This window comes from Triturus cristatus, chromosome 9 (genome assembly GCF_964204655.1).
Source record: "Triturus cristatus chromosome 9, aTriCri1.1, whole genome shotgun sequence".
Taxonomy (NCBI): domain Eukaryota; kingdom Metazoa; phylum Chordata; class Amphibia; order Caudata; family Salamandridae; genus Triturus; species Triturus cristatus.
Window position 1 is genome coordinate 1,039,518,014 of NC_140592.1, and position 24,530 is coordinate 1,039,542,543.

Consider the following 24,530-nt stretch of genomic DNA (forward strand, 5'->3'; position numbering starts at 1 on the left):
ATGCTTTGAGGGGCGTGGTTGTCTTAAATAAGTGAGCATCCAAAATGGCAACCCCAGATTTCAATCAGTGTCATGAGATCTTGTCACTACTGGGAATTATGCGAAATGTCACTAGAGCCTGCATTTCTGTGCAGTACAAAGGAAATGTTAAGACCAAAATTTCTAGTTCACGGCCATGGCTAGAAGACTATACCTTGCTGCACGTATGATCACTTGTTGCATTCTAGAATGCTCTTCAAACCAATTAACACCATAGGACCAGTAAGAGTGTCTTGCTTAAAAACCCATTATTAATATAAGAACGCCTGCAGTGTCTAGTTTGGGTAGGCATATTACAGGTAAGCAAAAGCGCAAGATAGCAAAGTCATTAAAGGAAACCTAACAGAAATGAAAGGAAACATGATAACATAAGGACAGTGGAAAGCAAACCAGAACCTAATATGACATGCAAAGGCAAGATAAAAAATGGGCTTTTCCTATACCATATGATAGATGGATCTGATACCACATGGTGACGACACCTGATGCTGCTTGTTACTTGTGCAATTCCTGGTGTCTAGTGGGTCCCCACCGGGATGGGCAGTTTATTGGTAAACCCCTGCATCACCTCCAAAGAGAGAGAGCGAGACTGGCTAGGCCCCAGGGATGAGTGTGTGTGGGCCACTGCTAGGACGTGCTGGCCTCTTACCCTATTGAATATTAATCAATTACTCCTTGGTGTCTAGTATGCTTTATGCCCTCTCGGGTGGATGACTTGGGGGTTAACCCATAGCCCCCAATCTCCCCACACTGGGGAGGCAGAAAGATGTCTTAGTCTCTGGTGTGGGGAGGTGTAGCTGTGTGTCACGACAGGCCTGCCCCACAACACATTGATTGTGGTGTGGAGCAGATTAATTAATAACCTGCTGGTGCAGGGATCACCACTTTGCCACGGGTTCTTATCAAGTAAGGAGGAATCGACAGGAGAGCAAAGTCAAACCATGGATAGTTTATTCAACCATTCATGAATGGGTTTTCATCCAACAAGTACCATCAAGAATCCCAAGGATAGAACACACTGAACAATGGTTACATGGGTTTATGTAGGGAAAATCACAGACTAGGAACGCCCAGAGGTAAATAGAGCTTTGGGAAGAACACACAAATGAGACCATCGGTAAGAATCAACAACCTTAGTGCCTTGTGTAACTGTCGCGTCTTGAAGCTGCATAACAAGATAGGCTTATCTGAACAAACTTTGTCTAAGGCTTTATCATTGTTTAAAATACACACAAAACTCAGTGTAGACATCAGCTGTTCTTTTGTGCTGACTTTGCATGTTTACGCAGCCTACAATGTCTCAACTTAGATTTGTGACCTAATGTTTAGGCAAGTGTGGTGTCAAGGATAGAGTCAGGCTGAAAACGGGTCAAAGGTGAGCATGAATGAAGCACAGCTAAATTAGAAAATGAGAGATTCAGATTTTAAGGTTTCACAGTGGGGCGGTTGGCTGGCTGAGCGGTGCCCCCCAAACACCGAACCGAGGGAAAGGAGCTGAAAGGCTCATTCTAATTTCACTTTTATCAGTGAGGTTGTCAGCACATCATAATCAGCGGTCTAATCGTCATTCACAAGGGGACAAAAGTACGACTGCAGGGGCAGATATGGTCCCAGCAGACATTGTTCGGGGTTCTGTACCATAAAGGGAACCTTACCGGTGCGAACACTAGAAAGTTGCTCAGTTTTTGCTGCCAGAATGAAATGATATCAACCACAGCACATTCTGGGCAGCACTGAGGACCAGATATTCTCGTTCAAAGCAGTGTAGCAGTTAATGCTAGAGCAGAATCTTGTCTGATTTGCATGTGTTTGGTCCATGTCGCAGTGGCACTGAGTAAAAACATGATGGACTGGAAAGCAGCCCGGAATAATTACCATTGGCAGAGATTACGTTCTATATTCCACTTATTGCTTATTTATTTTTTATTTTTTTGGGAAAGATCAAACTTGTGCGCTCTCCTGTTTTCTCTACCTCTCTGAGAGATGATGTTGTCTCTGTTGTGGTGGCAGGTGTTGTTATTATTGCTGTGGTTACAATAGTGCGCAGTGTTGTTGTCCATGTCTTGGTGGCAGCTGTGTTCTCTACTGGCTCCTGACTAATGCAATTAGGTCATCAGTGGTAACTGCTGTTGCTGCTGCCTCTTGGGGTAATAGATATGGTGGCCATTTTGGTCACTGCATTGCTAGCGGATGCTTTTGCTGCTGGTATGCCATGTGTGGTGGCCGCTGTTGTTTTTGCTGTAGATACATCTATGGTCGCTGCCTTTTTACCCTGTTGTAATGCCAACTGCGATAGCTATTTCAGTCGCTGCTGCAGTTATAGCTCTACTGAAAGCTGTTGGTACTACTGTTGTCCTTGCTGTGCTTGCAACTATTATTGCTGTGTTGGTGACCGCTGTCGCAGCTTTTGCTGCTGTTGTGGTGGGGGCATGTGTAGCTGCTATTGCTACAACTGTGGAGGCATATCTGGTGGATGCTGTAACCAGCTCTGGTTGCTTATGTGACCCCGCTAGTGGCTTTGGTTGCAGCTATTGCAGCTAGTGTTGTGGCTTCTCTTACTGCTGTTAAAGTGTTGTTCGTCCCTGCTGTGGGTCCTGCTGAGGTTGCTGTTGTGGCTACAGATATGGCCACTGATGTTGTCCCTTACATGGTAGCAGCTATGTGTACTACCTTGGTTACTGCAGTGATTGGTGCTATTTTCCCTGACATGATGGCAGCTGTGGATGCTGCTTATGTCTCAGCTGTTGTAGCAGCTGCAGTTGATGGTATTATAAATCTGTTGTTGCTGCTGTTTTTCCTGTGGTATTGGTAGATATGATTGCTGCTGTTGTCATGTGCCATGGTGGCAATTTTGATCTTTTTTATATTAAAGGTTTAGTTACTGCTATTGTCATGTTGTGCTAGCAGTAGTGACTACTGCTGTGGTTATAGCTGTGATGGAAGCTGTTTTGAGGCCCCTGCATTGCTTGCAACTGTGGTTGCAAATGCTGCTACTACTGTAGTGGCTCTTATCGCAGCTATCTTGGCTACAGTTGTTGCTTCTCTTGTTGCTGCTGTGGTCTGTGCTTTGGTTGGAGCTACTATGGCTGGTTTTGTAGCTGCTGTTGCATGAGCTCTGTTTGATGATTTGGTCCCTTCTTGGGTCCCTGCATGGGTACAACTATGGGCACTTTTTTCCCCTTACTCTCATTCCACCCACAATCACTACAGTTGAAACAGCAGTTGTTGCTGTTCTAAATAATTGTGGTTTCTGTCGTGGCCTAATCCCTTCTGTGGGTATGTATGCCAACCTCTCAAAGAGTAGGAGGGATTTGTCAGGGAAGCTCCTTAGTTAGACAGTGGCGAGGGACTACATTTTTAGTCCTTAAACCACTGCTAAAATACAATCTTAAATGTGTAACTCCTCAGATCAACACTGAAAGCTTCTGTCTGTATTTTTTTTTTTTACCATGAATTGTGGCAAAATCTAAAGCTTTCACAAGCTAGACCTAAAACATTCTTAATAATAAACTTAAAACCAAAATATGAAGAATAGTTAAAATAACAGATAAACAAACAGGAAAAGTATGTGTTAATTTGAGCTACCTCTCTGGCTAAATTAATATTATTCTCTCGCCCTTGCTTCCTCAGGAAAGTGACGTGTTTCAAACTGGGTATGTTAAATAACTGTTTATTGCTTCTGTTTAGGAACAAAGGAGAGTTGTCATGTCTGATGCTAGAACTTGGAGTTACCGTACAGGCTTCGGGTTGGCTCTAGGGACGGCAGCGGGCATTGTTTTGTATGTTGCATACAAAGAGCAGTGGAGAAAAAGATGGCGGATACAGACATTCACTGATCATGAAAATGTGTGTAACCAGCACAGTACTCCCTTGCATCACGGATTCAGGGATTCACCTCTACAGCAGTATCCAGGTAAACATGCTTTGTTACCACATTGTTCCTAATTTTTCATTTAAAAATCTGAAAGTGTACATTTTTAACCTATATATCCCCATCCCCTTGAAGAGTACCAGCTGCGAACTTCACATCTGTTGCCATTAGGATTGTGCAGAGTCGTTCATCCAGGATCAACAACCGTTATCAAAGGGTAAAATAGAATAAACTTTATAGGATGTTTGCCACAGCAGTGATTGTGGGCTGCAGTTAATATATGAAATGGGTACAAGGGATGGCAGGCAAAATTGTGGCATGTCAACAAAACATGGTTTTGTGTTTTAAACTTTCAGTTAACAGATTATTCGGTCCAGGGTTGGTTTTTATCATTATACCTGTCAAACGGACCTATTGTTAGCAATATACTTGGAGCGGGCTTTAAATTCACTCCTTTCAACCATTGGCTTTCTTCCATTGGCTTGACACATTGCTAATCACATCCTGGCTCCACCCAATGAAGTATTCATATCTTACCTAATGCCATTATCTATTTGAGTGTATCCGTCTGCCTCCACTTGAGTGCTTGCAAGGTACTCCATGAGAGACTACTTTACAGCTATAGCTCTCTTTGCTGTCTCCATCCTGTCTGTCTCACGTTAATGTGCTAATACCTTTCAAACCCAGACCTGTTGGTTTTCTCAATGCTTTTTGTGTTAAGGTGCAAATACAGGTAGTTCACCTGAAAACCTAGGACTGGAAAAGTGGTTCTCCTCGGCATAAGGTACTTCGGGTCAATTATCTCTACTTAAGTCAAAAAGCTGGATTTTCTTCCTGGACCAGACACATCTTTTTACAACTCAAGCCGCTCGCAGGCTTTCAGTTTGACTGTTACCGGCTGGGCTCTTATCTCGCAGAGGATCTTTACCGCAGCTGCTGCTGCTGAGGACGCCACTTTGCTCCTGGGGGTAACACTGAGGAAAAGCACTTTTAACTTTGAACCTATCACCATCGGGACTGCGAGGACCAGGGTGCCTTTCGTGATACTAACCTGCTGCACCTGGTTCCTCTTCCCGACTCCTCCCCCGTCTATTTAACTCACACGAAGTCTCGCGTAAGCGGGACGCGTGCGGGGCTTAGACCGGGGCGAAGCCTGGGCAAAGGGCGGGCCCGTCTGAGCCCGTCAGAGTACGGCAGAGGACGGGACGGGGCACTACTCTTGGCTGTTTGGTTTCGTGGGACCTTGTCTGGTGCATTTTGCTACTGAAAGATCGCCTCAGAGTGTACCACTTATAGTAACTGCGTGTACGGCCGCCAGGCATATTTTGTGTGTCTATTTGTCCACACCATAGTAATACTGGATATGGCTACTGCAGGCTTGGGGAAGGGGAGGAAGTCCCTTACTGGGTCAGGAGTCGCTGGTACATTGGACAATTTTATAATTAGGGCCACCTCTGTCCTTCAGAGGGAAATTGAGCTAACGGAAAGAAGGCTCTCGCTCGACCAAGAATTTACAAAACGGTCCTCATTGGGCAATATTGCTTTGGCGAAGTCACCTGTAAATTATTGCATTGCCAGTTCAGCCCTAGTCCCTAATTCCCATTCTGGCTGGGCTGAAGGTAACCTACCCATAGTTGCAAATCCCATTCCCCGCTGTTCACTTGGGCATAGTGACCCTATTGGTCAAGATCCCTCCATACCCGTAACCAATGTGGGAACAACTAGATCTGGTTTGCCAATCCGCATAGAGGAATCTAACGCCAAAATGACAGAGCGGGTTGTTAGACGCAAGCGGAGAGGCACTGCCTTGCCCAATAAAAGATCTAAAATACCAAAACGGCCAAAACCAGGAAGTTCAGATTCTGCAGTGAATACAGACCCAGTTCACCTGGTGACACAAAGTACTGAGTGTGCAATGGGTATGGAAATCGGAGGAGAATTTTGGACCAAAATGGAACAGTTACTTACTGCGACTTGCCTCCCTATGTGTAACAGACTTCATTCAATTGAAAAAAGACTCTCTAATTTTGAATTACAGTTTGCTGCTCTACCGGGGGTCAATGAGACAAGTGATGGGGAGGGTCCTAATGTTGATTGTGTCTTACTTGTTGCAGATTCAGTAGGGTCAAATGGCACTGCCCCCAAATCAACTAACACACGGACAGTTTTAATAGACCAACACACTCTGCAGCGGGACAGATCAGGAATTACTGCCCAAATAGCACCAAATGGCCCAACTCCACTGGCTTTGCCAGGGAATACAAGGAGTAAGGTGAAACATGTAACTGTTAATCTTCCAGTAGATTCAAGGAACCTTGACTCCTCCCATAACTTTCCCAGACAACCAAACACAGAGACTTTAGCTATATCTAAGTTACCTTGTCTGGACTTGCCTCCTGAATCAGCTCCATATGTGGTGGTCCTAACGGGGGTTCCTACTTTAAATCCTGGATTAAGGGAAGATTTTAGTAAACTCAAAAATAAGTGTATGCATTGGCTGAATTGCTATAAACCCCTTCCCAATCAGTGTAGGAGTGAAATACTGTTTGTAAGACGGTTAGATTGGGTAGGACCTAGAACTAAGGACATACAGGGTGACTGCGTTGTAATTAATTTTAGAGATCCTAGAATAGTTAGATATATCTGTACTATGCAGTCACGTAGTTTTGGTGGTCCTGAACCAACTATAAAAGCTCTTCCACTCACTTATTTTTACTCGGGTCCCTCCATTCATGGGTGTGAAGCCCCCTGGGGGGGTTGGGCGGATGGCTTGGGAAAGACTCAGGATGGTCTTCCTCTTTATCCATCTAATGGAACTCAAGTCCATAATCAATTTTGCCCACCCCTTCTTGAAACATTTCACCACAACAACAGATACAGTGTTCTGGACCAGGTGGATTGACATTTGGGTTCTAGTGTCGTTACCATCTTGACCGGAGACCAGAAAGGGCCACATAATATCAAGGTTGGTCCTAAGGATAGGGGGTATAATCTCTCACAGTTTGTGCCACCTGATCCACTGTCCAGTCCAAATGTCATAGAAGACTTACCATTGAAATATTCCAGTGTATCATTGGAAGAACCACCTGCATTGACACTGTTGGGTGGGATGGAGTTTGAACATGACCAGGAAAGTTTGGGTAGGGAAAGCATTTCCCCAAGTGACATGACTACTAAAGGAGAGCCTAAGACTGATATCAATCTGCTTTCCTGGAATGTAGCGGGTTTAAAGAATAAGTTGATTTGTGAAGAGTGGGGCAACTTTATAGATACCTTCGATATTTGTTTATTGCAAGAGACATGGGCTCTGGAAAATCATCAAAGGGCGGGTTTTGTTTCGTATGACACTCTTGCACTATCAAGTGGTAGGGGGAGACCTTCTGGAGGCCTTAGCACCTGGGTGTTACAGCAAGGCAGCTCCAAACGGGCTCAGACGATATCCAATGTGTTCTACTCGATCTGCCCGGAAACAAACATCTAGCTCTCTTGAATGTCTATTCTAGGCCCTCACCGAGTGGACGGGAATCCAAGGTCATACTACATTTGAATGATTATATTTTGACTTTGAATCCCGAATATTCTGTGATAGTGGGTGGCGACTTTAACTGCCAATATGAGCCACTAAGCCTGCTGGATTTAGAAGACCTAGCGGCGGAAGACACACAATGGAATATCCCTGAGCCCTTGATTCCTATGGTTAAAGCTTGGACCCCATTAGTGCTTCAAATCCTCGCTCTTACTCTTTCTCTTTCCTTGAGGGCTTGCAACGGCAGATTTAAATCTGACCGTCCAGGACAAGCCACTTTTAACAGAGCGGGACAAATGTCGACTCTAGACTATATCCTCATTGAAACAAGATCCTGGGACAAGTTACTTGACTTTAGGGTGATAGTTCGAGATGATAGTGATCATAATGCTCTTACTATGAAAATAAAATCAGGAAGTTGGGGATTTACAAGCTATGACATTGTGGTGTCTACATCTCCTCAACCCCTTATTCTGCATAATAATAGACGCAGAGTTAGGTGGCCCTGTATCTCTGCTTGCCCGAATAAACTGGCAGAAACTTACAGACTGGCTCTGCCCTGTCTTAATGATATGGCTGAAGCGGCGTTTAACTGCATCTCTATTGAGAGAACATCTAGGCCTGTTAAAATCCATAGCCAGTTAGCAACCCAACTCTTGGATGTCTTCTCTCGGGTTGGGACTAGGAGGGTCCACTCAGTCAATAGACAATTGTGGTACACTCCCGAGTGTAGGAAATTAAAGAGCGAATTGATCCTGGCAATTAAAGCCAAGGACAAAATCAGGACCAAATTACTACGGGCACAGTACAAGCTAATGATCCAAAGGGCAAGGAAGTCTTGGGAAGATGATAAGTGGGAGGAGTTAAGACTAGCTCTGCAGAATAAAGACTTTAAAATCTTCTGGGCCATTGTTAGTAATGGTAAGAAAGAACCTGACACTATTACTTGTTCTAACATAGCCCCTGCAGCCTGGGAAGAACATTTTGGGGGTTTATATTCAGATATAAGCCGTAATACACCCACTTTAACTGCTTTCCCTCCTAACATAGATTGCCGAGCCGAGGATATCCCGACAATCACGATTAAGGAGGTTGAAAATGCCATCCAATTGCTCATACCTAACAAAGCACCGGGCCTGGACAAAATTCCAGGAGACCTTTTTAGGTCGGAACCAAAGGTATGGGCCCCGTATCTGTGTTTTGTTTAACTCCATTTTGTTTGGCGCAGAACCACCAGAAACCTGGCGAGGTGCTGAGATTGTGCCAATACACAAAAAAGGCTGCCCACTTCAGCCCTCGAATTACAGGCCGATTAGTCTAATTGATACGACCCAAAAGTTATTTGGGCGCATAGTCCTGGATAGATTGCAGCTGTGGGAGGCGGAAAACAATATTCTAAGTACCCTACAGGCGGGCTTCAGAAAGGGTATCTCAACCCTTGATCAGATCTTTCGTCTCCAGGTTATATACTGGAAGACTGTGAGTGTGGAGGGTGGCAGCCTCTACCTAATTTTTGTCGACCTAAGATCCGCATTTGATCTGGTTCCTCGCGAAAACCTGTGGAGAGTTCTTCAAACACTCAATGTCCCCACTTATCTTTTGAATGTCCTGAAGAGCCTCCACACGGGTAACTTCGCACAGGTCAGATGCGGGAAATATGGAGAATTATCTGAACGTTTTCCTGTTAATCGAGGAGTCCGCCAAGGATGTGTACTAGCGCCCACGCTGTTCTGCTTATATATCAATGGGCTTATAAAACATCTTGAAGGCATAAAGGATACTGACATCCCTAGATTAGCCTCGGGTAAGGTACCATCACTAATGTTTGCTGACGATACCCTGTTGTTGTCGCGCACCCCCATGGGAATCCAGCGTATCTTAGATGGTTTTGTAGACTTCTGTGGGGAAAGGGGTCTTGAGATTAATTTATCAAAAACGAAATTTATGATCCTTAATCCTCCCAAACATACACACCCGAATCCAGCATTGAATGGTATCCCCCTTGAACTGGTAAAGACGTTTGGATACCTGGGGATTACACTCCAAGAAGATCTAGGATGGGGGGGTCAAGTTGCTAATTCCACTCTAAAGTTGACCCAAATCACAGGAGGAATGGCTAGATTGTTTAAAGGATCGGTCTGTAAACCTGCTACACCAGTAATTGAAATTTTTAAATTACAAGCAAGAGCTGCTACTACCTATGGAGCAGAACTTTGGGGCCACTCTAAAATCGACAGTTTATCAAGGATTGAAAATTCCTTTATAAGGAACTTGTTGAATTTACCATCTAGTTCCCCGTTGGTCCCTATCAGGTTTGACTTGGGTCTACTCCCTATGGAAGAGGTGGTGGCCGTGCGGCCGGTGTATTACTGGAAGAGACTCTGGTCTAACCCGGACTTGGAATCCTATAGAGATTAATTTATGGGGGTTTGGCCTATAATTAAAAATAAGAACATCCCTTGGTTAATGTATGTCAGGGACACTTGTGTCAAGATTGGCTTTCCTGAACTATGGGGTACCCCGGAAAGCTCATGCTTGGCTGTTTCTAAAGCCAGTCTGGTAGAACAGTTCAGATACTTTCACCTTTTGCGCTTGCACACGAACCCAAATGTTGGTAGGTTGACTGCCCAGTTTCTCCAGATTAAACCGAATTACGGGAGGGAGACATTTTTAGATCTGATCCTCCCCCCTGTTGCTAGGAAGCTGTATTTTCAGCTGAGAACGGGCACTTTACCGCTTAGGTCCTTTACTTCAAGATGGGACCCTAACAAAAACATTACGTGCCCCGCATGTGGTTACAAAATGGAGGATGAAAATCATGTTTTCTTTTTTTGTCCAACGTATCATCTGCAAAGAAAACGCTGGGTAAAACCTATCTGCAGAAATCTTGGTTTTAGAGAGTGCGATAAAGCCCTGTGAGTCTTGAAATATGACACCCATCCCCCATTGTTTTTACAGTTTCACGTTTTTTAAATGCTATGTGGTTGAAACGTAGGAAATTCTGCACTAACTATTAACTATTTGGCTTATGCTTAATTTTATTTCTGGTAGTTTTATATTTGTGATCTGATTTTGATGTTGTTTTCTTTTTTTATCAACAATGTCTGTAAAATGCTGTCACTTTTATGGCCCTAGCGGCCGAAATAAAGTTATGATGATGATGATTTAAAAAAGCTAGAGGATTATGGTGACATAGAAACGTCAGGGTCACTGCAGAACTAGTAGGGGGAGGATGGGTTTTTAGCAGACTTTGGAAAGGCTGCAGACTTTGTAATAATTCTGAACAGAAGAGTTCCTGAAGCTATCCAGTATTGGATCTTTCATAGATTCACATGCTTGAATCGTTCCCCGTCGTCGAAGTGGGAGTCCCTCGGTACCATAATAAAGCCGTATGTATCCCTATCATAGGCTATAATGGGAATAAAAAAGCCAGTTTAAAATCCTATCTACGTCCTTATTTTTTTCTCTGTCAAAGAGGACTAAACTTGAACTATAACCATTCGGGCGACTGTACTCTCTAGGACCTTCCCAACAGAGGCTGAGTCCCTCAGATTTTCTACCGCACGTCGTGTGCAGGGGGTCTCCCTGAGCTTTGCTCAGTTCTCTACCAATGAGTATGGGAAAATATTATTCTTATCATTGCTACCAGGAACGCCTATAAAGGGCTCTTTAGACCCTATGGCTGTTGTGGGAGGAGATATCTTTATTCAGATAATCCCCACAGAGATTACATTTATTGCTGTGGCCCTCCACTTGGAGTAAAGCATTGGTTGTATGGCTTCTAAAGCCCCTGCGCAAGGATGTCAAAAAGCTCTACAATCTTCGACCTCCAAAAAGGTCACATAAAGGGAGCAAGGCAACCAAGATACTCCCAGGTCGTCCTTAACAAAGACTCACTCGGAGTCCAGAAGGGACACTTCAAAAGAAGAAACACTACTCTCCACAGGAACTTTTATATTCCATTCTAGAATGCCTCCAGCAGAATATTTACTGTACTGGTCGATATCAGAGGCTTCAGAGATATTGCAGTCTCCAGTGTCCTCGCCAGGATATAAAGCATTGACCACCTCGTCATTGACATTTCCTTTGTGGACAAGGATGGCTGTTGCTGGGATGTCAACAGCATCGGCTACATCACCATTGTCAACGCTGTCTACACTGTCAACGGCGCCCATGAGCACTTGTCTCCATTGGTATCATCGAGACCCCGTCAACATCGCGCCGTCAACGAGAGTGGCCCTCCGTTGGTGAGTACCTGCCGTTGTGTCATTGACGACAGTCGTCAGCGGCATCATCATCATCGCCCGTGGTAGTCCATGGCACCTGTCTGCAGCAGCCATCGACGATGGCAGTCATCGAGGCAGTGATGGACTATGGATGCCTCCATCAGAAATTTAATTCCCCACCTGCAGTTTCTATAGAAGGTATCCTTTTTGACAAGGGTCTGAATCGCACCTTGAAACAATTGTTTCTTTTGGGTGGTTGGTATGCTTCTCAATTCCATAGCATATGAGCCTGTGGATGGTCCAGAGTCCCTCTGTATAACATATGCCAAACATTTGTAGCATTGCTTACCGAGCAGGACTATCATCACAGTAGGGAGGCTAAGATCATCCATTGCTCTTCGGATCCACTCAAACCCCTGAGACGTCCCCAAATGCAACATAATCATCAGCATAATTGCTAGTAGTGGGGCACTACATTCGCGCTTTCCCCTAGGACAGCTCTTCTACAGGCATTATTCTACATCTAACTATACAAACCATTCTGCTCAACTAGCATAAAAGTTTACAGCAGCCACTTGTGCTGAGGCATCTTTCCAAACAACAAGGGGACCCAAGTAAAGTCAGCCAGGAACCTCGGGGAATCAATTATTTTGTGCTACAAAGGTCCCTAGGGAGGTAGGGATAGGAAGTAACAAATAAATACAGACCCAATCAGTGTTGTATTGGTTAACTTATCCAGCCGGACAGAGGTTCAATATTTAATTTATCAGCAAGGCGTGTGCTCGGACGGCGTAATTACCAATAGTCGATGAATGCGCCGTGCTACTCAGGGGGTCAGCATCCGGGATAGATATGTGTGCTCGGACATTATGCCGTCCGAGCACACGCCTGTGGCTCCACTCCTGTGAATCCCTCCAATTTCTTTACTTGAGGCCATCGCGCTGCCATCGCGAAGTCGTATTACACGCAGCCCCTCCTGAAGTGTTCCCTGAAGTGCCCCTTGATCCTCGACCTGCCAGTACCGCATATCTGCGACGGCCGGAGCCCCTACCAAGCCCGGACGTTCCCGCATCAGGTGTTGTCACATCCACAGTCTTCGGACTTCCCCAATTATCTTAGGCACTTATATACAGGCATGCTAATATAATGTCCTGAAGATGATCCACGCATTGCTCACTTGGATCGAAATGCTGTCGACACCTTAAAACGCCTCATGCACTAAATGTGATGTCATTATTAACTGTGTAGAGACGTTACTTGCGATTTGTTTCTTAAAATTCATACTAACTGTCAAAACAAACCGTAAGCGTTGCCTGAGCCTCGCCTAAATGTTCTCCCTATTTTATGTTTGTGTAGTAGGATGCAGGCTTGTGTCCCGCTTTTCAGTATTTGTGGTTGTTTATATCCCAAAAACTTGCTGATAAATTAAATATTGAACCTCTGTCCGGCTGGATAAGTTAACCAATACAGCACTGATTGGGTCTGTATTCATTTGTTACTTCCTATCCCTACCTCCCTAGGGACCATTGTAGCACAAAATAACTTCTGCTGAGGCAAGCAGTGTTCTGCCACTGCATCATCTACAACTCTAACATCTCAACACTTTTAATTTCGGCATTCACACCATCTCAGATTGCACACTCTGCATGACATGATCTCGCGTCATCTTACGATGCTCACAAGAGTGGTGCAAAACATTGTTTCTTAGATAACTGCTAACAGCAATACCAGCGTGTATTATTCCGAGTGGTTTAAGTTTGATGAGAATATGATCTGGCATATGGCGAACTCCTGCCTGGGTTGGGCGCAAACCCTCACCAAGGCTACGCCCTTGTGGTGTACTCAGAGATTGGGGCTGCTTGGCCGCCATCCCGGGTTCGACAAATGGGACGTAATAGGGATCTCGACGATAGGGGACTTGGTCAAAAAGGGTGTCCTTCCCAAATTTGACGAATTGCAGAGGGCGTATGAATTGGCCCAAGGAGAGGTGTTTAGATACTTACAAATCAGGCATGCCCTCACTACAGCTATTCCGGACATGACCGATATCCCAGACTCTTCCCCGCTAGAGGACAGGCTTCTCGACGGACCATTGCTTACCAAGGCCATATCCCTCACATATAGGAAACTTTTGTAATAATCTACCTGATACCTTTCGCAAACTGCGGGAGCGTTGGTAGACGGACGTAGGACCTATTGACGAAGACCACTGGCAGGCGGCGCTGATGTCCCCCCGTGAGGCAGCCATAACACTTCGGTATCGCCTTATTCAACTGAAAATCATACATAGGTCTTACTTGACGGGCATCACCCTTGCGAGGATAGGCTCGAGGTCAAGTGCACAATGCCTTAGAGGGTGCCAACAAGAGACCTCTTTTTACCACATGATATGGGAATGCCCGGGGTGCGACCCATATGGGAGGAATCCACGGAGCACATTCTCGAAGCCTTGGGGAAACAACACACCCTTACACCTCAGCTAGGTCTCTTAAATATATTGGAGCCAACAGACCTTACGGAAATTGAACAACAGTTTATGACACTCTGCTACACATTGGTCAAGAGAGAGAGAGCGCCGACGAGATCGCCCTCGCCATACGCTCGGTCGCTTCCGGCAAGGCCATGGGTCCGAATGGTCTCCCTATCGAGTTGTACAAGTTGCGACCGGATACGCTGGCACCCCACCTCCGGGCTATGTTCCTGGCGGCACACTCGGTGGGCTCCCTCCCGCTGGACCAGCGTCTGGCTACAATCGTGGTCATCCACAAGGAAGGGAGACCGCGGGACCGGGTTACATCCTATCGGCCCATTTCGCTACTGAATGCGGAGCCCAAGATTCTCGCCAAGGTACTGGCCAATCGGCTGGTCGGTGTGGTGGGCGATTTGGTTCATCAGGACCAATCTGGCTTTATTCCCCATCGCAACACAGCCCTTAATCTGCGGCGTTTGCACGGTGTGCTCGCACGTGCCCCGTTCATGCGGGAGCCGGCCATTTTGGCGTCCTTAGACGCCACCATGGCGTTTGACACGCTTGAGTGGCCATATATCTGGGCGATGCTTGCGAAGTTTGGATTCGGCCCAGGGTTCATCAGTTGGGTCAAATTGCTGTATTCGGGCCCATTGGCGCAGGTGGTGGTGAACGGAAGAGTGTCAGCTCCGTTCGGGCTGGGCCGGGGCACACGGCAGGGCTGCCCCTTATCGCCGCTCCTCTTTGCACTTGCCTTGGAGCCCCTGGCGGAGTGGCTGCGGTGGGAGCCTTCCATCCGTGGTCTCCGCTGGACCCCTGAGTATGAGGACCGCGTATCCCTATACGCTGATGACATCCTCTTGTACCTAGCTTCCCCACGTAAATCACTCATAGTACTGGTTGATGTTTTGCATTCATTCGGTCGTAACTCCGGTCTGGTCATCAACTGGGCTAAATCGTGTGTGTATGTTCTCTCCGGGGAGGCTCCTATCCTCCCGCGGGGCTGTCCGATCCAGGTCGCCCCGCAGGGATTTAGGTACCTGGGTGTCTTCATTACTCTGGACCTGGAGGCTCGGTATGATCGGAACTTGCTTTCCCCCCCCTCCAGCGTCTGAAAGAGGATGTCGCGCGCTGGCGGCGTTTGCCGCTTTCGCCGCTCGGCCGGGCGGCATTGTTTAAAATGATGTCGCTGCCGCGTTTCCTGTACGCGTTACAGAACACTATGGACCTCGTCCCGGCGCGCTACTTCCGCGAAGTGGAGAGTTTGCAGCGCCGCCTGTTCTGGGACGGGAGGCCACGTATTGCCCTGGCTAAGCTGACGCTCCCATGGTATGACGGGGGGATAGCCCTCCCGGATATTAAACGGTATTATTGGGCCTCCCAGCTAGCTGCGATTAATCAGGGCCTATATGGGCCAGCCTTAAACCCGGCGTTTGAAATGGATCGGATGCTACTTCCAGGTGGTGACCATAATCGAGCGCTCTATTCTAGCGCGCCCGACGCTCGCCTAACGGGCCCCACGCGTGTCATGGTGCGAGTGTGGCACGCGGCCAATGCAGCTATGGGGTGGAAGGACCGTCTGACCCGGGCGTCACCACTATATGCGTCTGAGCGGTTGGGCTCCTTGTGGACCTCGAAGGGCTTTGAGCGGTGGGACTTAATAGGCATTAGCAAAGTGGGGGATCTCTGGACGAGGGGAGGATTTAAAACGTTTGAGATGCTGCAGACGGAATTTCAGTTGCAGGGCAGCGAGTACTTTCGGTATTTGCAGGTCCGGCATGCGCTGGGCTCCGTCTTTCCGGACGTTGTCTCCATCCCGGAGTGTTCCCCCCTGGAGGATAGAGTGCTGGACGGACACGTCCCAGACAGCACGATCTCACTGATCTACAAAAAACTGATCAACGACCGCTCAGACTTGTTGATTGCCCTTCGTGAGGCTTGGGTAGCCGATGGGCTGGAGCTGGACGACGAGGACTGGATCTCCGCGGTGGCCTCCCCGAAAGAGGTGGCCATACCGGCTCGCCTTCGCTTCGTCCAGCTCAAGATACTCCACAGGGTCTACATGACGGGGCCAAAGCTCCTGCGTATGGGCTACGCTGAGGACGGTTTGTGTAAGCGTGGGTGTGGTGCGCTGGGGACTTTTCTGCATATCTTGTGGGAGTGCCCGGAGGTGGCGGGGTTCTGGCGTGGTGTGCATGAGGTGCTGCGAGTGGTCACGCATGTGGCGCTGTTGCCCGAAGCGAGGAGATGCCTGTTGAATGTGTGGGAGCCTACCGATTACTCGGTGCCGCAGACGTGGTGGGCGACTCTGGGGTATATGGTTGCCAAGCGTGATATTGCCCGGCTGTGGGGATCCCAGAGGCCCCCGACTGTCTCGGCCTGGAAGGAACATATGGATTGGTGCATGTTTCGGGAAAAGGTGGTGTATGTGGCGAGAGGTAAGCCTGCGACATGGGTGAAAGTGTGGGGCCCCTGGAACGCCTACCGCGGGGGAATCTGTGCTCCACCGTTATTGCCCGATCCGTCGCCGGCCCCGTCCCCTTAGCCAACTCATCCCCCCGGTACCTGGGCATTAGGTGTACCCAGCCCTAGTTCTGATCTCTCCCCCCTCGGGAGATTCCTATGGATGGCTAGGATCCCCCTCCAGGGGAGCACGTGTTGCTATTTCCGATTGAGGATTGCCTTGTGGGTTTGTTTGTATTTGTTGTTCTTTAAGTTTAAAATGGAACCGTATAGTGGGGTCTGGACAGTGTGGCTCGCAACGATGTTACCTCCTGTGCATGCTCGGCCGCAGCACCATGTGTTTTATAAATGTATATCGTATGCTCCTTTCACTGCTAGCGGCCGGCCGGAAGGTTGTAGGCCCATATTTGTATATTTTTGAGTCTTGTAATAAACGGTTTCAAAAAAACAAAAAAAAAAAAAGAGAGAGAGAGCGAGGAAGTGGGGATTGGCGGATAGGCCTTCGCTCCGAGTGTGGGTCATGGAGTGCGACAAGTGCATGATTGCAGAAAAAGAGGTTTTCAAAGCACGGGGAGCCCGAAGAAGTGGGATGAAAAGTGGGGCAAGTGGAACGCTCACCAAGGAGATCTATGTGTGTCCCCAACAGTAGAACTCGAAATGCAACGGACTGAACGGAGTCGTAACAATGTACTCTGATAGTGATAATTGTCTAATATGCTGGATATATTGTCATGATGTAATGTGCCACATGTCTCATGCTCACCTACGTGACTTGTTGTTTAAACCAATAAATTTTTTTTTTTTTTAAAGTTTTATGAGAAAGCGTATTAATAATGTGGAACCCAGCCACAGTGTTAGCTACATTGCTGTGCATATATTTGCCACGTATATATATTATGACGTTTTCTGTGGTGCATCACTCTATGCCAGAATGTCTACTTACCCAGGCGAGTCAACTAGTCATCTATATAATGTGTGCAAATTGTTCTCCGCTATGTAGCAGAACAGATGGCATAGTGGTAGTTATCATGGGCTGTTGATGACTTTTACGACTATTACCTTTACTTTTGTTATTTCTCTTTCCCATTTGAGTCTGTATTACCAACTATTGAAGGATTGCACGAGTTCTCTAACAGATTTGGTACAAGATTCTGTCAGTTGGTACAGTCACCAATCTGGGGACGGCAGACTGGGTCAACGATCAGCGGCAAAAATTATTTCGAAAACATATTGCCTTAGCTCATTGTGTATAAGATAGCCATCACTTACACTTAAAGAAAATCTTTACACCATTAAGCGTGCTCTAAGATCCTGGGAATAACTTACCAAATATTATGCGGTATACAAGGTAACAGACAAGGCCACTTCCCTTGGTTGGCTCCTTTAATGTCAAAGGTTGCCCTTTCCTGGGGCACCAGCATTACCATTCTCATCAATTAGGGGATCGTTTTTTCAGATCCCAAGAGCTCCTTCCCTGCCAGGCACAACACAGTCCTACTTTCTAGAAACAACAAGATCGCCTACTGCCTGGAAAAAAAGGCTGCTCAGCCTGTAAGAGGGCTTGACCCATAACCTAGAGGTTGATAAATAGCTACCATCCTCTGCTAAATGTCTCCCAGAATTACAGAAACAGCTCGAAAATAGGCAGCACCTGAGTGAGGTTTCGATCACCAATCCCAACTCCTCCCGTTGGTGTGAATGTGTCTGACTACCTGCCCCATTCAGAAAGGAGAACTTCAGCCAGATAGTTATTGAATTGGTCACCTGGGCCATTCCCTGGAGTTTGATTAAAGACCAATACCGCAAAAAATATTGAAGAAAGAATCCCTCCTCCTGTTTGACAAGGAACAGTCGACAGACTTCCGTATTCCCAAAAAGCTGTGAATTTCTCTTCCGCTTCTTTCCAAAGAAAAACAAGCATTTGCAATGCAACAGGTCTCGCATTTGCGAGAGTTTGTGCTATTGGCATTGTACATGACATTGCCTTTTATCTATATGTTTTAAAACCTGCAAGTGTTTTTATAGTCCTTGCTTACAAGAAGCAAGGCTGGCAGTAAACGAGGCGCAGTTACTGCCATCCTTGCTTCTCGTATGTAACGACAATAAGTACAAAGTGCGTGTTTACGCATTGCTTGCAGGTTTTCAAAACACATAAATAAAAGGCATTGTCATTTACAATGCCAATAGCTCAAACTCTTGTTATACGTATTACTATTAATATAGTGCCAAAAAAATTCGCCTAATAACTAACAATAAATATTTTTTAGGGATGCAAAAAATTAGACAACTATTCACATACCCAATATGTCTCACCTTCATATTTTTAAAACTATTTGCATAACTTTTACAGTATTAAAATTAACAACTAACTACATTTTATTTCATATCATCTGCATAGCCTGCTCTATCTTTTTGCATTTCTGTCAATTATTAATAGGTTACTTTGCTTATAAGGAGTCTATTTATTATTGCAAATACAAATGAAAAATTAAAGAACATAGTCATTTTCAATGCAAACAGCTCCAACTTTAACAAATGCGAGACCTATTGCATTGCAAATGCTTGTCTGTTCAGGGCACACCCTGAACTCATGTATTTGAAGGTGCTCTCATATACAAAAAAGGAACAAAAAGGAAGTTTTGTGAAATAAGGTATTTGCTGAGGAAACGCCCAGTTTGGTCAAGCAGGGAAATTGGGATTGAGCCCAGATTTTCCAGTTTCATTTTTTTTTTTTGTTTAAATTTGTTCATTGCATTTTTTAAATTTGCAGGCATTTAGACAGGTACCATTGATAATCAGGCGTATGTTAACATTGACAAGAGGATTCACGAAGCGGATATTAACATACAAGCATTACACAGGTACCTTTTGCATACATGTAACATTTTGGAGTGCCAGGTATAACAGGATATTAACACTGACAAATGAAGCATAAGGGTAAAGTCCCATTGATTCAACATAATAGGCGAACAGCATATACCCGTTGCAATGTAACGCTGCCTTCCCCGATACATCCCACTCCCATAACTGCACCTTAATCATACACTGAGAATGTATGATGCCAACCATTGTTGTCTGAATAATCATGTGTTAACTTGGACATGTGTATGAGGCGCACAGTGTTTGGGGCTTTGTAGGTTTCCCGGGCTGAGACCGCCTTTTCATGATGCTCAAGTCACTCTGTACCAATGGTTTGCTCACGCACCTCATCTGCCCCTGAGGGGTCTTCTGTGCTCTCGGATTCACCTGCCAGGAGCTGCGGAAATCTCCAGAGTTTGCAGTTTCACGCTATGCAGTACAGACGATCAGTGCCCAATCTGAGGCCGAGGTTTCCGGCGCTCAGTACCGGCACTTAATTATCAACACCGACACTTATGGCAGTCTGCCACATAGTGGCACTCCTTTAGAGAAGAGCTTAACAACAGTTGCAGTGGCGTAACGATAATTGAGGGGGTCCCCCTGCAAGGTATGTGGAGGGGCCCCCTCCGGACTCTATCAGGAGCTGCTCGGCAGAAGTGCAGTGCTGAGGGGGCCCCCTGGAGCTTGGGGGCCCCCCGCACTGCGGATGATGCGGGGGCCTATGTTACGCCCCTGAGCAGTTGTTTATTAATGGTAATGACTGATTCCTGCTACCCAAGCAATTCTCATAGATTTGGGGGCCTGTAATAGTCCTACTTGTAGGAGTGTGATGGCTAGTAGTTGTGTTGGTACGGTCACTAGCGCACTGGCAGAGGCAAAAGGTGGTTCAAGCTACAATGGCCGCCTGATGAGGGCACTGGCGCTTATTATTTTACAATTTAACCACAGCAAACACTAGATGGGTATTTATTTCTGACATCTATGGTGTTTTATTCTTGGCATATGAGATTAGAACATGGTAAACTAAAATCGGCATTTTTTATTAACAGATTTGCATAGCATGAATCTTGCCCAGAGCTGGGAGGCGCACTGGCAGGAAGAATACCGCGTGTCTAGGCTCAGAGAAAGGAAGAGAAGTGAGAGGAGGCAGCAGAGGGTAGGGAACTGGAGAATAATCCGAAGGGTCAGTGGTGTGGGGCAAGGAGAACCGCTCGGGCGCTAAACGGCAGAGAAACTTACTGGCAATGTGTGAAGTGTGGCCGGGACTGGGTGGTCTGAGATAAAGGGAGGAGGAGAACGGGCTGCGGGCGAAGGAACCAAGGTAAGGCAATGGGCAGCGTGGACAGTGGGGAGCAGGGTGGAAGCTGCTAATCAATTCGGTCACTTACTGTCAGTGCACTGATTTGGTTCCCTGGATGTGATAGGTCCAGGTGGGAAAAACTGCGATAAGAGCAGAGATTTGATAGGAAGCGTCAGGGTATGTCCATCTGTAAAAAGGAACGGAGGTGAAAGGGGACACCAGTGTCCCCAAGTAAACTAATTGGGAGGCAAATGGCGTGGGAACTTACTGGAAGATTGAGTTCTCCTGACATGAGGGTCCGGTTACTGCAGGCCAAACTGGGCGCATGGAGTAAGGTCCTCAAGGGGGAGGAGCTGCAGATGAAGCAGCGGTAGATACCAAGGCGTCAGGGCGCGTCTTTCTACAATGAGGAGTGAAGGAAAGGGGGGGTCAGCGAGGTCAAAACCATAACTGCGCAGGCAGTGGCTGGAAAGTGGACGGCGCTGGGAGACTTACTCAGCTGATTGTGGGCGCCGAAATAGCGGTGGTCCAGTTGCTGCGGGCAATTCAAGCACGTGGAATGAATCCAGGTGAGGTGACGGGTGCAGGCGGTGCTAGTCTGGCACGTGCAGGGAACACAGAAATAAGGGAAGGGATAAGGCCGCCCGGTGGCATTTACGTGTGAACGTGAAGCGCAAGCAAGCAAAACAAGCCCGGCGGTCGCCGGAGCGTGGCGCGCGCGCGCTTGGGGGCGTGTGCGTCTGCGCAAGCGCTTCTCAGAAGCGCGTCCACAGACCCCGATTGCTGCGCGTGCCCCGGTCTGTCTCCCTTGAGAGGCATCACGGTAACAATAGTTCTCGTTGGCGGCAGCGCTTCGCGCTGCAACGCCAGCGAGACCTAAAAAACAAAAGCGGGAGGGGGGAATTAGGAGAATGTGGACTCCTCCTCTTCCCAGACGGTTCCTCTTACACATCGGTTCTTTTCAATCAGCGCAGGCTATGCCACATAGCTGGACTTTCAAGACCACTAAGCCTACATTCTCACCAAGTGTGCCATTACCTTAGATGCTACAGCGCTTGCTTAGCATGCAAGACGCAGGGGGGTCGATGCCTGCATTCTCCAAAGTTCTAAGCTGCTTGGCTTCAGTACCAGCTACTCTCATACATTAAAGTTATCAAGTATTTCTCAACCATGCATGACTGCCTGCTGAAGCTCCAACGCTGTCGGAAACATCCGAGGTTGCAAACCACGTCTTACATTATTCAACAAGCATGATCAATCTGTTAATGTTCGGATGTCTGTTACAGTTTCAACACATACTAAAACCAGTGCTTTAAATGGTGGAAAAAAAAGTGCAGGTACTCATCAAATTGAGCTGTAACCTGGGGGCTTGGCAAGGAGGCGGGACAATGGGGCGGGGCTAATGACACTTTAAAGGGTGCAAGAATTTTTTGGGGTGCGAATAATGACAAATTGCTTCAATCTGTAATATATTTTTGATACTCTTGCATGTATTAAAGATACTTTTAACATTCTCATTCAAATGTTGCATATGAAATTGCCGGTGCACAAATGGCACATGAATCACATTTATTATGTACAGATTTAGCGACAATCACCATTGAGTATCCAACTAAAAAGGAGAGGCGGTGGACAAAGGTATTAATTTAAAGGGCATACAGATGAAACCAAGGTGGGGTGGGGCGTGGTGAAATGGTTGAAGATGCCAATCCCATGCCAAGAAACCCCATTCCTTGCACTATAGTAAATGGACCCTTACGTAGTAGCAAAGCAAGTGGAGGAGGTCTGAATTAAAGAAAGGGGTTCCAATATGATCAGTGGCAATTGGCAGTAGAACCACACACACACACACACACAAGGAGAAAATGTTGGATGAGAGCTAATTAGTAAAGTGTACATTTATCCCTGGAGGTATTTTGGTGCATTCTGAAAGATGTATATTGCCCAAGTCAATGTTACTCATTTTAACGACCTCAGAAGGATGAAAGGCTGAGTGAACCTCTTATGATTTAAAGCTGAGACCAAGAGGTCAGACACACATTTTTTAAGTGGATGCATTAGGCCACTGAGTAACCACAACACTAACCCCCACCCTACTCCTTGAACATCTACCAAGTACCAGCTAAACCTGGGGCAGGCCTGCTTTCATTGCTCTACCTTGCTTCTAACAGTGCTGCTCTAATAGCCACAGTTGCCCATTCGGGTGGTGGGGGCGGGTAGAGGAGAATCAGTATAGCTATGAAGCACATTTAACCTAACTTGTTTGACACTGACTATCTCTGCCTGCATCAGTGTCTTTCCTGAGTCCTGACACGAGAAGTACCACTGTGAAAAGAGTCTGCTATCTGCACAGCTCTAACAGTGTGAGATGAGGCAAGTGCCTACGGCACATGACTGACCCACAAAAGAGTTTGCTGTAGGCTAAAAATGCCATGTTTAGGGCCACTAGTATCCCCGTCTTTAGTATACTTTATCTTTCTGGTTATGGACTATACAGCACTGACCTTGACGTGTGGCCCCAGATCAACAGCAGCATTAGGCTGCACCCTACTCGACTAAGAACTGACCTTAAAAAGATGTTAAATAAACATGCAAGCAGTTATTTAAAGGTTAAGTGAAGTTAAAAAAAAGTAACTAGGGTGTCTTGCACCTCTTAACTTTTAAACACATCTTGCAGCAAGAGTGTAAACAATATATAAAGTCTCTCCCCAATTAAAAAAATGTTATTTTATCAACATGCAGAACCGATTATCCTTATTACATCAGATTATACCAGTGAGTTGATAAGCATTTTTTCGTTTAAAGTGATAGTTTTCAAACGTGAATTTAAAAACATGAATTCTTCCCTCCACCCTCACAACAATGCCAATATTGAATTTATGTTCATCCTCTTGAGCAGCCTGGGTTCCTATTATACATGATCACTATAATTTATCAATCAAACACCGGGGAGGATTTTGTAAAGTGCACATCCTGAAGTAATATTGCGAGGTTCTCCTACATGTGATAATGAAGTAAAAGGAGGGAAAGTATAAAGAATTTCATAGGATCACACAATTTGTTAAAGTGGGGAAGCCAGGATTAAGCCCAGATTTTCTGCTTTCTGGTCAACTGCACAATGTGAAACCAGAAAACCTGGTATTAAGCCTGGTTTCCCCACTTTACCAAATTGTGTGATCCTAGGCAAACAAAAATGTTGGTGAGAACCCATGATATTCACTAATACGCTTGTTAGGTACAAATCTAAACACCACTTCTGGTGTAAATTGGAGAGTTGTATAAAGGACAACAGCCATAAAAACGGCAAAATACTGAAGACCAAAACAGTGTATAGCACTCCAGGGGCCATCAGAAAGGAAAACTCAACGTCTGTAATTTTTAAAAGGCCTGCTAGCCCAGATACCAGTTGCTGCTGCCCAAACATTTTAATTGTACCAACTAACTGGCCTAAATAAATGCCATAGAACTGGACCAAATACGCAGTATAATTTGGTTGGGGGGGGGTGTCACCCCAAACAAACCCACCTGAAGAGCCGGGCCAGGAGAGGCAGAAACGGCAGGAAAGGAATTTATTAGATTCCTTTTGTTTTGTTCCTGCCTCTGCTGGAACGCAGAATTTGATGGGACCCTTGGGGAGATGTAAAAGCAGGGCACCGGTGTGAAGTGCTGCAGCCGCCCCTGCATTACACAAGCACACTAATTAAACAAATTAGTGTGCTTGTGTAATGCAGGGGCGGCTGCAGCGCTTCACACCGGTGCCCTGCTTTTACATCTATCCA

At 46.2% G+C, this 24,530-nt stretch overlaps 1 protein-coding gene across 4 annotated transcripts in view; it reads left to right on the forward strand.

Annotated features, from left to right (window-relative positions):
* The window catches only part of RMDN3 (regulator of microtubule dynamics 3), a 281,724-nt gene that overhangs the window by 153,201 nt on the left and 103,993 nt on the right, over window positions 1-24,530 (forward strand). For all 4 annotated transcript variants that reach the window (XM_085626847.1, XM_085626846.1, XM_085626848.1 and 1 more), the window contains exon 2: window positions 3,727-3,952. In XM_085626847.1, the coding sequence (XP_085482973.1) occupies window positions 3,727-3,952 (226 nt within the window). The remainder of the gene's footprint in view (window positions 1-3,726; window positions 3,953-24,530) is intronic.